Genomic DNA, 12,253 nt, shown 5'->3' with positions numbered 1-12,253 from the left:
CTTGCAGTTTCAATCCCTACTGTAGCAATTTCCTTATTTTGCCACCTTTCTGCAGATCTGCATACTGGGGCTGGGGGAAGCAGTAAGCAATAGTTCCAGGGCTGGAATGCCTTTGAGTCTGCAAACCTACTAACCTGCATGTTTTAAAGATTTTCACCAGCTTCTCTCTAATATTTTCCCATAATAAGAAAGGTTGGACATTTACTCCAGACAATGGCAGAATTAGAACTTCTTCCAGGGTTGGGAAGAAAGTGGCTGGAGGGAAAATGAACTTGCAAATGCTCAATAGATTTTCACATGAGCAAATCTACACATGCGTATTTACCCATGCTAAAATACAGTTCACAAATATTTTATAGGGGTACGACATATACCATGGGTGCACTTTTGTGACTTTATTTAAGAATTGGGGCCACATGTAGGTAGGTTCAGATTTGCGACTCGCAATTTGCGAGTCGCAAATCCGAATGTAGGATGGTGTCCCTGACACCATCTGTGATTCGCAAGGGCTTCGCAAATGCCCGCCTCATGAATAATCATGAAGTGGGTCGCACAGGGATGGTGGCATGCTGGAGACAGCAGACCACCATGTCTGTGACTGCTTTTCAATAAAGCAGTTTTTTTTTTTTTTTTTTTTTTGTAATGCAGCCTGTTTTCCTTAAAGGAAAACGAGATGCATTACAAAAACGAAAAATGAAACGTTTTTGTTTCATTTTTTCAGAGCAGGCAGTGGTCCGCAGGACCACTGCCTGCTCTGATTTTTTTTTTACAGTGACATTCACAATGGGGAAGGGGTCCCATTGGGACCCCTTCCCTTTTGTGAAAGTGTTAGCACCCATTTGAAATGGGTGCAAACTGCGATTGGTTTGCGCCCGCGTTCGCAAAACAATCCTACATTGCACTGCGAGTCGCAGTTAGGAAGGGAACACCCCTTCCTAATTGCGAGTCGCAAACCCGTCTTGCGATTCAGTAACCAGGTTACCGAATCGCAAAACTGGGTTTGTGCATCGCAATGTGCTTTTTGCACGTCGCAAACAGCGAAAGTCGCTGTTTGCGACATGCAAAAAGCTACCTACATGTGGGTCTTGCTCCCTAATTAGGTCTGGTGTTAACAAAGACATTTTGTTTTTATTAAACTTCTATTTCTCTCTCTTTTGGCTGGCTTTACTGTGAGTGATCGCATTCTGCTCTTCCACAAGGAGCATATTGGCACACAAAGTAGTTTTGTTCAGTGTCAGGAACTACAGTGGCAATCAGTGACGTAACGAAACTGGAGGGTGCCCCTTTGCAAAGAACATGGAGGAGCCCCCTCTCCAGACTCACTCAGGGCAGGTGCTGTGCTGAAGGGGCCCCCTGGAGGGCGGCTGCGGGGCCTTTGTTATGCCACTGGTGGCAACGTGTGCTTTTAGAGTTCAAAAACGTTTTTTTTTTTTTTTTTACAGTGTTTGTTACAATGTTGAGGGCCTGGTAGCTCCCACAACAATAAAGTGTTACAAAAGCCATGTCAAAACAAGACACGCATTGATGAAACTAAAAGACTTATAAAAATATGTCAGATCAGTTGGCTTTGTCAGTGTTTGTTTATTTTCATGCTTCCCATAATCGTTTTGAAAATGGTTACACTGATTTTCCATTAGAAATATTTTTGGGAAATACTAGCATGCATCAAAACATTTTACTAAATGACATTTCATTTGCATCTAATCAGAGAGCATTCTGGGAGCATTATACTTAGCCTCATAGCCTAAACTTTTCAAACATGTGTATACACGTTTTCTGTTTTTTTTGTACTGGAACCAACGTCAGTAGTGAAGTGTGACCTTAAAACATTTATTTACAGCACTCACCCTAATAATGAAGGCTTTCAAATAATGAACCATAAATACAAGTTCGAACAGCATTATCTTTTGGAAACACATTACCTCAACTGCAGAGAGTTCCACTCTCTGTAAACAGGCAGCCAAAGGGTTTGTGCTGCAGAGGGTTGGACCTACTTGTCCCAAGGACAAAGTAAACATAAAAACTTGTTGCCCTTGACCCCAAACAAGATGTCCCGGGCGTCGGGTGATAGGAATTCCACATCCCTGAGAGAGACCACTTTTGATCACTCCTACAGCAGATTCTACAAGAAAGGAGCAACAATGGCTTTTTTAGGAAACATACCAGTGGTTGACATATGAAAAGCAGCTACATGGTCAACCCCTCATACATTTACAAAACACTACTGTTGATGTGTTCTCACAGCAACAAGCCACTGTAGGCCAAGCTGTCTTAAAGACGTTATTCCAAACAACTTCAACTCCTACAGGCTAGCCACCGCTTTTTGGGAGGACTAACTGCTTTGTAGTCTATGCATAGCATGTGTATCTGCAGCTACACATGCCATCGAACGGAAAAGGTCACTTACCCAGTGTACATCTGTTCGTGCCATGTAGTGCTGCAGATTCACATGCACCCTCCCCGCAAGCCTGTAGTCGTTTAAGTTTCTAACATCTGTACATATGTATATGCATTTACATTTGCATGGACATTTCTTTATATTTCTATACTCTATCACTCCTTTCTTCACCCTCTGCGGGAAAACAATCTAACAATGGAGTCTCTGCCCGTGCGCAATGGAGCCCACTTCGGCCATTGGCTACCTGTGAGTGACATAATTCTGCTCTTTCACAAAGAGCACATCCACACAAAGTAATTTCCGTCAGTACTAAGGACCACTTTTGTCAAAGTGTGATTTGTGAGCCCAAAATATATTTTAGCTTTTAGCCAAGCGTATGGCCCATCAGCAAAATAAGCTGCAACAAAGCCAGAAGGTGGGCATCCAACATTGGACCTATTGGTGTTGTCAGCGTCCGTTTCTCTTCGAGGTTGCATGCATATGGAAACAATTTGATATAGATTATATTATATTTGTATATATAAATGTGTTTTTTTTTTTTTTGTTTAGAAACAAATTTTGGCATCAAAATTGTTACTTGAGCCTTTAAGACCCTACTCATGATGTACATTTTTTAAAGTGCTGTGGAGCCACGCCCTTGGTCAGGTCTATTAAATGTATGATTTTAATGAAGAAACTCTTATTTTACAATTAAGCTTACTTTTCCACCCTGTGAATCATATACAGTTACTATTATTGATGTTACTGTCCCTCTCTATTCAGACTTGTCATGGATTGTGAGTTGCTGCATATTGTATCAAGCATTGTAAAAAAATAAAAAAGTAAAATCTTTTGTTATATTTCTAGTCTATGCTGATGGCAGTATATGTTTGGATATTCTTCAGAACCGTTGGAGTCCCACCTATGATGTGTCCTCAATTTTAACATCCATACAGGTATGCATTGTATAATAGAGGTTGTTTTCTAGTGAACCCATGTACTGCTCATTTTAGATTGACCAAAACAAAATCCCTTAATCCCATCTAATACCACTAGCAATAACCAACAATAGACATTCTAGAAGCTGCTTCTTTTGATGTCTGCTTTGATTTTATAATTACCTGGGTGGCCCCTTTAAAGTAATTCTGTAACCATGACCCATTGTTCTCAGTTTACTTTTAGTTCCTGCAAACATTTTATACACATCTGTTAGGTGTTCTTTTCGATTAATTATTCTGTAACCTATTTAAAAGCAGCGGGTATGTGACTGCTCTTGTAAGAGCCATCACTATGAATACGAAGCATTGAAAGCAGACTAAGAAGTGTCAGCTAATTATGTGCCAACTACATTTGGGCTTCCTTGTGGAGGATAAAAGATCAGAAATACAGCACTACGTTAAAGTTTGGGGAAGTAAGATTAATGTTTGTATTTGCTTACATTCACCTCACTATTATACTGAGTTTACATTAATAGCAAAAAACACTTAATCATTAGCAATGAAAACCAGTATTTGTTAGAGAGCATGGTGAAACATTACAAGGTGATTACAGCACTAACAATAAGTAACAGACATTATAATTTATGAACTGTTGATGATCTCTTCTGCATAAGAAACAGTAAGAATTTGTGGCGATGATGTGCCACTGCAAGTTCAAGGCAGTAATTGTGGGCTATTTTCAAGGGGCTTGTTTGGTAGGCACTCTTGGAACATTTTGAAAAATGGCTCTTCAGCTTCATAGTTTATCCTAATCCAAGCAAATTCACTTTAAAGCCTGCCAACACTACAGTTATTTTCTGCATTATCCTGCCTTTTGGAACTTGCATTCTGATTTGCAGTCTGGCCTAGGCAGAATCTGTGACTTTTATTGCCTGTTCGACTGCTCCTATCCTGTGCTCCAGTTTGGATGACTATTTTGGCCAAGCAGTGGTGAAAACCCACTTAGAAAAACCTTCGACATTTTTGTGAATTCATGCTATAGAAATTATTTATATTTCTTCAGTTCAGAATCGCAGCCATCAAGTTGAAAAGTATTATATGAAGACTTTTCAAAAGGAGATCTAAGCGCTCTTTGGCATTCCCTCACAATATTAGTGTCTATGTTGGTTCCTGACGGCAGGATTCAAGTGGTCCAAGGCCTATAATTTATCCTGCATCAGCATTTGAGCCTTATTTCTCTGACTTACGGATATCCACCATTTGAAAATACATCCAGGACTCCATGCCAATCCAAACGTCCACTGTCGCCCTTGACCTCAGATATCCTAGTGTTGAGCCTGTGCTAAAGACAGTGCTGTAGACTTCCATACTGTCTTAAATGTCAGTTGGTACCTCTACACAGATAATGTTCTCAACTATGAAAAAAGTGCTGTCATACTAGACAAAGAAGAAATCTGAGGGGAAGCAGTGAGAAAAAAAATAATAGTGGATACAGACAGAAAAAACTGGTTAACAAGAAATAAAAAAACTATGACAAAAAAAGACCAACTTAAAAAGACCTCCTCGGTGCTCAGAACTTAGCAAGTCCTTAGAGAGTGTTAGTTTTATTGGAATCCTACTACTAGGGCATGACAGGAAAGCACCTTAATCACATCTCACCTCTAGCAGAGAAAGATCTTTCTTTCTTTGTGTCATAAATTATTTACAGGGGTCACCTTATGAGTAGGTATCCATTAAGCCGACACAGGTGTTGGGGGACAGCAATGTCCTGAGTTTCCGGATGTCAACACATTCCCTGAGTGCCTTACTTAATGTGAAACTGGTATCCTGACTTTTTATTGGGCCCTGCTACCAGTCCATGGTAATGTGATGTCCAGAACCTCTCCTGTGACCTCGAGAGGCGCACCAAGTGTGCCCACATAGTTGGCATGGGACTGTCCCACGTACAGTGTAACATAAATCAGTGGTGGCAGTGTACAGAGTTTTGTAAATTATTAGTCTTGCCCAGACCTTTTCTGTGTGTCAGAGGACAGTGTTGTCTACACTCATATAAAGATCAACATTAGTGTGAACCCCAGAATTTAGTACCGACACTTTGTGTGCCACAAGTCGTGGAAGTGTGGTGCATGTGTGGTAGTAAGACACCATTTGTGGTGAGAGTCTGAGTGCAGGAACCAGTGGGATCCAATTTAGATGCCTCCTGGCTTAGCATGGCACAAGTAGGAGGGTGGATATAATCTTCCAAGATGTAGTACAAGTGTCTTAACTTTATTCTTTTGGCTGAATCGTGTAGAGACAGTCATGGAAGCCAGGGAAGTTGGAGACAGTACTTCCTTTAGAAGTTCAGTGAGGTCTTTGTTAGCAAAGGCTGCTGACTATGGAGCACTGCCATTTGATGAATGAATGGTAGGGGCAAGGGGTTGTGCACCAGTTTCTGTTGTTCAATGTGATAACGTTTCTGGACAAGGCCTTGCATTCAGTCTGTCCCAGATTACTGCTTAAGGAATGCTGATGCAGCCAGGTATAGATATCTTATTTTTCATTGTGCCTACTACTTGCTGTGAGAGCATCACCTTGCATAAAGTCTGTGTCTTCAAGGCAGCCAGAAAGACTTCTGAAAAACAACCACCCTGATCCAGTTCCAAAGCTAAGGTGGTGGATATACAACCCTGGTCTGAAACTTAAGCATACGGACAAACTTGGGAACCAAACTAGCCCATTGTAAATTCTTCCTGACCAAGGAAGGGATTACTCAGTGGAGTACTTGAAGTGCTGCTCTGTGATCATGGCTAGTGTCTGCATGGCAGCCAGCCTAGAAGAGATGAGGGGAAATTACCTGAAGTCTTCAAGACACTGGAGAAGTTCACTGTCTAGAGCCTAGAAGCCTAGCTGCCTGCTCAGAGAGGATAGAGTACCTGACCCTCCAGAAGGAGAGACTGTCTAGGGCAAGAAGACAGTGTGTCTCACCTTGTGGAATTTCGGAAGGAGCGAACTACCCATGTGTGCAAACCCAGGAGGCAACCCATATCATGAGAGGTCTCCCAGAGTGTTTCTTATAGTGAACTATGCCAAGATGTTCAACTGAAAGCACTGTTGTGTTGTCCAGCATCCCTGTCCTGTCTCTGAAAAACTGGTGCTGGTTGATGTCAGCACTGTCATGCAGTAGGAAAGGTTGCTGATGTGGATTTCCTGATACAGCCATCCCTCTCTTAGTGATATTTGTTAGCTAGAAGCAGATATTCTGTTTTTGATGACTTTGTGAAAGGCCAAATGGCCATGAATTGTCTTGACACTAGGTGAGAGTTCCAGAGTTTAACAGGTTGGACAGAGCGTGTTAATCTGCCTAGATCGGATTTCTTGAAGGTTAGGGTTTCAGTGCAGATCTGGATACTTTTGAGTAAAAGCTTCATCTTGGCTACTAGGTTCAGTATTCTTTTCCCTTTTTGTTAGGCATGTGCATCCGATACAAAGTAAAGCCTGTTGGGCAGTACAAGTCATGTGATTGCAGTATCGAAGGTGTAGTTGGATTCTTCCTGCTTAGTTCTGTGCCCTTGGAGCCTCCATAGAAGTAGTCTATAGTTCAAAGGTGATCCATTTCTATAGTTGTGTTGTGGGTTTACAAGGGCAATAGTGGCTTAAACTTGGTGAGAAAAACCCAAGAAAGAATAATATGTCAGGTGGTCGTGGGTGGTGGAAGGCTTGACCATCTAGTTGACTTAAGGTCACATGGTAAGAGTGATTTAAAGACTTGCGCTGAAGGAGCTGTTCCTCACCTTTTGAATACTCCCAATGTACCAGCATTCAACGGAAATATTTTCTTTCTAGCCCTCCTCATCGATGAGGACATCACAATGGAACGGCTCTGCACGCGACTCCTTCTGACGTCATCAGAGCAATAGGTCCTTGCCGATGTGCTGACATCAATTCCCTTTTTTCCACTCCTCCGCTAATGGTTTTTCTACCTCTCTAAGTGTTACACTGTATCAAGGGAGCATCTTTACCTAGTTTTCTTCGGGTTACATTGTCTTTGCCGAAAAAGTCGGGCTTTAAACCTTGTAAAGAGTGTGGTCATATGTTGGTCGCTTATCCACACAAAAATTGCCTCTGGTGCTTGAGTTCTGACCATGATGTCGGGGATGCTCTTCCTTCCAGAGTATGAACCCAAAGACACTGAAGGAAAGGGAGGCAAATCTATTCCTGGCAAAGGCTTAAAAAGAGAAGCGAGGCCATAGAAGATTTGTTCCTCGAGAGGAGTCGTCGGTCCACAGGTCCTCGAGATCGCTTAAGAAGCGGCGTAATCACAGGTCTCTGCGTCGCTCTTCCTGAGATGCTAGCCCGAGGTCTTTGTCGCCGACTTCTAATTCTCGACGCCGGTCGCCCTGGGAGGTGAGTCCCACCTTATCACCTCCACAATTGAAGTCGCCTGAGATGTCACCAGCGCGGTCTTTGGTGGAGATCCTGGCATCATCTGCAAGCCCTGTAGCGCAATTCACTCCTGTTACTCCACCAGGCCAGGAGAATTAAGAGCAGGAATCAAGTCTGGTCCTGCCTTAGCAGGAGTATCCGCTTTTTCTGCCTCCTGGGACGGATCCTTCTGTCTTCTTAAATCTATGTTTAGCATTTTTAACAGGGCAATGGCTCCTGCTGGTGTGCCTACGGGCTGCACAGGTCCTTTGGCCTTTAATCTGGGCTTTCCAGCACTATATCAACAGGCTCCTTTCCTGCCAACGGCTCCATCACCTTCGGAGATGTCTGCGCCGCTGGCACCAATACTGACATTGAATAGATCTCATTCGACATCGTCACTCTACTCCTTCAGAGTGCTATCCCAGCTCTGGCTTCACCGGCGCCAAAAACAAAATTCTCGATGTCCGCGCACTCGCTATCGATGCTGCGACTGGAATCTAGATTAAGGTCTAGAAGGGAAACTTTGGAGCTCGAGGAAGGAGTGATTCCATTACCTTCTCAGGGCTTTGAAGTCATTGAGGTGGCTAATGGACTGGATAATTCTCCGGAGTTGATGTTGTCAGCTGGGGGTGTTTCACCTCCGGAGGTAACAATGTTACCATGAAGTGATTAGGAAGGCAGCTGAACTTTTGGATTTGCCATTATCCACTTCAGAGTTGAAGGCTAACAACCCGACTGAGGTTCTTCACTCCTCATGTGCTACATCTGAACCTCTGCTGCCATTTAATGAGGCATTGACCGAGCCAATCCTGGACCTGTGGCTGAAGCCTGTGTCTACTCCTGCTGTGACCAACGTCATCGCTAGGAGATATAGGGCCCCACCTGGTGACTCTCAATTCCTCAGCCAACATCCGACACCTGAAAGTCTGGCGGTCCAGGCTTCTTGTTCTGCTAAATCAGCTCCCGACTCCTTCCCTACAAGTCCTGCAGATAGGGACTCGAAACGTATAGAACAGTCTGCAAAAAGGTGTTTTCCTCATATAGCATGTCGTTGAAATCTGTGAACGCTACATGTGTCTTGGACAGATACATCCATACTCTTATGGACTCTGCTAAGGAAGTAGTGTAGGAAGCTGGCCTGGTGTGTGGTGAGTACCTATGGTGTTATCACCTTATACCAGGTTCAGGATTCCCCTATTAGTGAAGTGTAGGCAGTGTCTAGGAAGCCAGGGCTCTCTAGAGGTAGCTTTGGATGAGCAGCCAAGACTTATCGAGCCAACATTCAAAGTTTATGCAATACCACTATAGTCCCACAGCACTCTCACACATGAAAGAACCACAGTGTGTAGGAAATTACCTTCTTTCTTGGCATGGTTACCGCTGTTTTCAGTGTGTTTGACTGCGTCCACTGGGATCCTGCTAACCGAAACCACAGAGGTTATGCTCTCTCCCTTAAATTTAGTTGACCGCACTTTTTTCTCCCCACATTTGGCATACTGGTCCCACCCCCCCCCCCCCCCCCCCCCACCCCCCATGTAAGTCCCTAGTATGTGGTACCTATAGCATTGGAGTACCAGGGGAGCCCCATGAGCTGCAGCATGTATTATGCCACTAATGGGGAGCCCATGCAAAATGTTCTGCAGGCCGCCATTGCAGTCTGCATGAACCCCTATCCCTGCAGGTCACTGAGGTAGGTCACTGTTAGTCACCCCTATGGCAGGCCCTGCTAGCCCAGAGGGCAGGTTGAAAGTACCTGTGTATGAGGGCACCCCTGCCTTAGCAGAGGTGCCCCCACGAACTCCAGTTCCTTTCGCAAGGACTTTGTGAGTGCGGGGACGCCATTTTATCCGTGTACTGGACATAGGCAGTGACCTATGTCCAGCTACATTATGGTAACTCCGAGCTTAGCCATGTTTGGTATAAAAAATGTCAGAATCATACCCCAGTACTGTTGCAAGTATTGAAAGTTAGATCCGATGCTCTCTGGGGGATCGGACCCCAAGCATTGCTACCACAAGTCTTTTAGGGCTTTCCAGGCAGCCCAAGCTGCTGCTACCCGTCAGACAGGTTTCTGCCCTCCTGCTGCTTGATCTGATCAAGCCCAAGAAGGCAGAATAAAGGATTCCCTTTGGGAGAGGGAGGTAACACCCCCTCCCTTTGGAAATAAGTGCGACTGGCTTGGGAGGGGTAGCCTCCCCAAGCCACTGGTATGCTTTGAAGGGCACATTAGGTGCCCTCTGCATAAACCAGTCCACACTGGTTCAGGGACCCCCAATCCCTGCTCTGGCGCGAAACTGGACAATGGAAAGGGGAGTGACTACTCTTCTGTCCATCACCACCCCAGGGATGGTGCCCAGAGCTCCTCCAGAGGGTTCCTCGTTTCTGCCATCTTGAATCCAAGGTTGGCAGGGATCTCTGGGAGCATCTGAGTGGCCAGGCAAGGCAGGTGACGTCAGAGCCCCCTCCTGATAGGTGGTCACCTTGCTTGGAGACGTGACCCCCTTTCAGGGCTATTTAGGGTCTCTCTCTTGGGTGGGTCCTCCGATTCAGCTTGCAAGATTCCAGCAGTACTCCTCTGCAACCTCTACTTTGACTTCTAGCCACTGGAACTGCGACTGGACCCTCCAGGAACCGACAGTCTGCATTCATGAAGAAAACCCTTCTAGCAACATTATTTCCATGGCTCCTTCCAGCTTCTGAAGCATTTCCTCTGGTGTGCATCCTCTGAGGGTGGCAAGTCTTCAGTCTGCACAAGAAGGAATAACAAATCTCCCTTGGAGTGAAGGAGTCACTCCCCTGCATCCACAGGCACCTCCTGCAATGACTACCAGCTGTGTGGGTCTCTTCTCATCCTGAGCTGCGTGGATCCTGCATCACGGGTGGTGGTCCGGAGTAGTCCTCTTGTTCCTGTCTGTCTCCTGTCCAACTTTGTTGGAGGTAAGCCCTTGCATTCCCATGCAGGACAGTACCCCTTGCACCGCGGCGTGGGACCCTTCTTCAGTCGTGCTGCGTGGGCTCTTTTGCAACTCCTGTGCCCCCTTCTTGTGGGACTCCTGTGGGTGCTGCCTTTGCTCCTGTGGGCTGTGTTGCTGAGGGCCCCCTCTGACTTCCCATCCTGGGTTGAGTCCTCCTGGGCCGTTCTGGTGCCTCGCAGCACCACTTTCCACCTGCACTGACACCCGTCTGCAATCTTCCTTCCAGCTTGGGACATCTTCTGCATCCCTCAGGAACTCTACTCCGCCTCTATGGCTGCAATGGTGACATTCTCTTCATCACCGTTGACCAACTCCTGCAAGTACAGCTGGGTGGGTATTAACTCCTACTCCTCCTGGACTCCACTGTGACTCGTAGACTTGGTCCCCTCTCTCCACTGGTCTTCCTCTCCATGAATCCATCGCTGGTTTCTTGCTGTCTTGTCTGGGTGTCTTTTACTTCCTTTTGGGTAGTTTGGGGAAATTGCAGTGATTTACTCCTGCGTTCCTTGTCGCTGGGGGGGGTACTGTTTTACTTAGTTCTGTGGTTTTCTAGTACTCTCAGCTCCCCTCTGCACATTCCACTTACGTAGATGGGGGTCCTGTGTTCGCATTTTATTTTTTTAGTGTAAGGTTTGGGCTCCTCTTAGGGTCACTATTGTCTAACTGCATTTGCACAATTTTCTAACATTTTCTATGCCTATTGCTGTTTACTAGTGTATGTAATCAGTGTAATACCTACCTCCTATTGGAGGGTTGTCCTTCATCTTGTCATATTGTGGGACAAAAAAATAAAGTACCTTTATTTTTGTACAACTCAGTGTTTTCTTTCATGTGTCAATCAAACAGTATTCATAATGCGCAGCTACTCACCCGTGAGGGTATCAAGGCGCTTGGGGAAGGGAGGGTGGCGGTGGCGGCAGCCTGATCTAAAGAGCCACATCTTGAGGTTCTTCCTGAAGATGGTGAGCGACGGGCTTCGTCTGAGATGCAGGAGGAGGTTGTTCCAGCTCTTCGCTGCAGTGTAGGTAAAAGATTGTTCTCCGGTGTGGTTTTGCGGATGCGAGGGATGGTGGCCAAGGCCATTTGGGCAGAGCGGAGGGATCTGGCAGGGGTGTGGAAGGAGACGCAGTGGTTGAAGTAGGCTGGTCCTGAGTTGTGTATGGACTTGTACGTGTGGGTGAAAAGCTTGAAAGTGATTCGCTTCTCGACCAGTAGCCAGTGGAGGGTCCCCAGGTGTTGGGAGATGTGTTCTTGGCGAGGGAGGTCCAGAATGAGTCTGGGGGTGGCTTTCTAGATGAGTTGAAGTTTTTTGATGTTCCTAGTTGAGATGACGGCATAGAGGGTGTTGCTGTAATTAAGCTGGTCGACCTTGGGTACATACCACACACCAGTCCAGCTTGCTACACAGTGTTAAAAAAATGAAGGTACTTTATTATGCTAACACAAATACTATATAGGTAATACCCCAACTGGAGGTAAGTAAATACACTATTATATACCCATTAGCAGTCAGTAAATAGCATAGAAAGCAATAGGCATTGGTAAAAGCAATAGCA

At 45.2% G+C, this 12,253-nt stretch overlaps 1 protein-coding gene across 1 annotated transcript in view; it reads left to right on the top strand.

Moving 5' to 3' along the window:
- The window catches only part of UBE2A (ubiquitin conjugating enzyme E2 A), a 147,320-nt gene that overhangs the window by 93,064 nt on the left and 42,003 nt on the right, over positions 1-12,253 (top strand). Inside the window, exon 5 of the mRNA XM_069212310.1 lies at positions 3,245-3,333. Coding sequence (XP_069068411.1) covers positions 3,245-3,333 — 89 coding nt within the window. The remainder of the gene's footprint in view (positions 1-3,244; positions 3,334-12,253) is intronic.

The sequence above is a fragment of the Pleurodeles waltl genome, chromosome 2_1 (assembly GCF_031143425.1).
Source record: "Pleurodeles waltl isolate 20211129_DDA chromosome 2_1, aPleWal1.hap1.20221129, whole genome shotgun sequence".
Lineage (NCBI taxonomy): Eukaryota > Metazoa > Chordata > Amphibia > Caudata > Salamandridae > Pleurodeles > Pleurodeles waltl.
The sequence above is the reverse complement of the archived record's forward strand: the minus strand, read 5'-3'. Positions and strand labels throughout refer to the sequence as shown.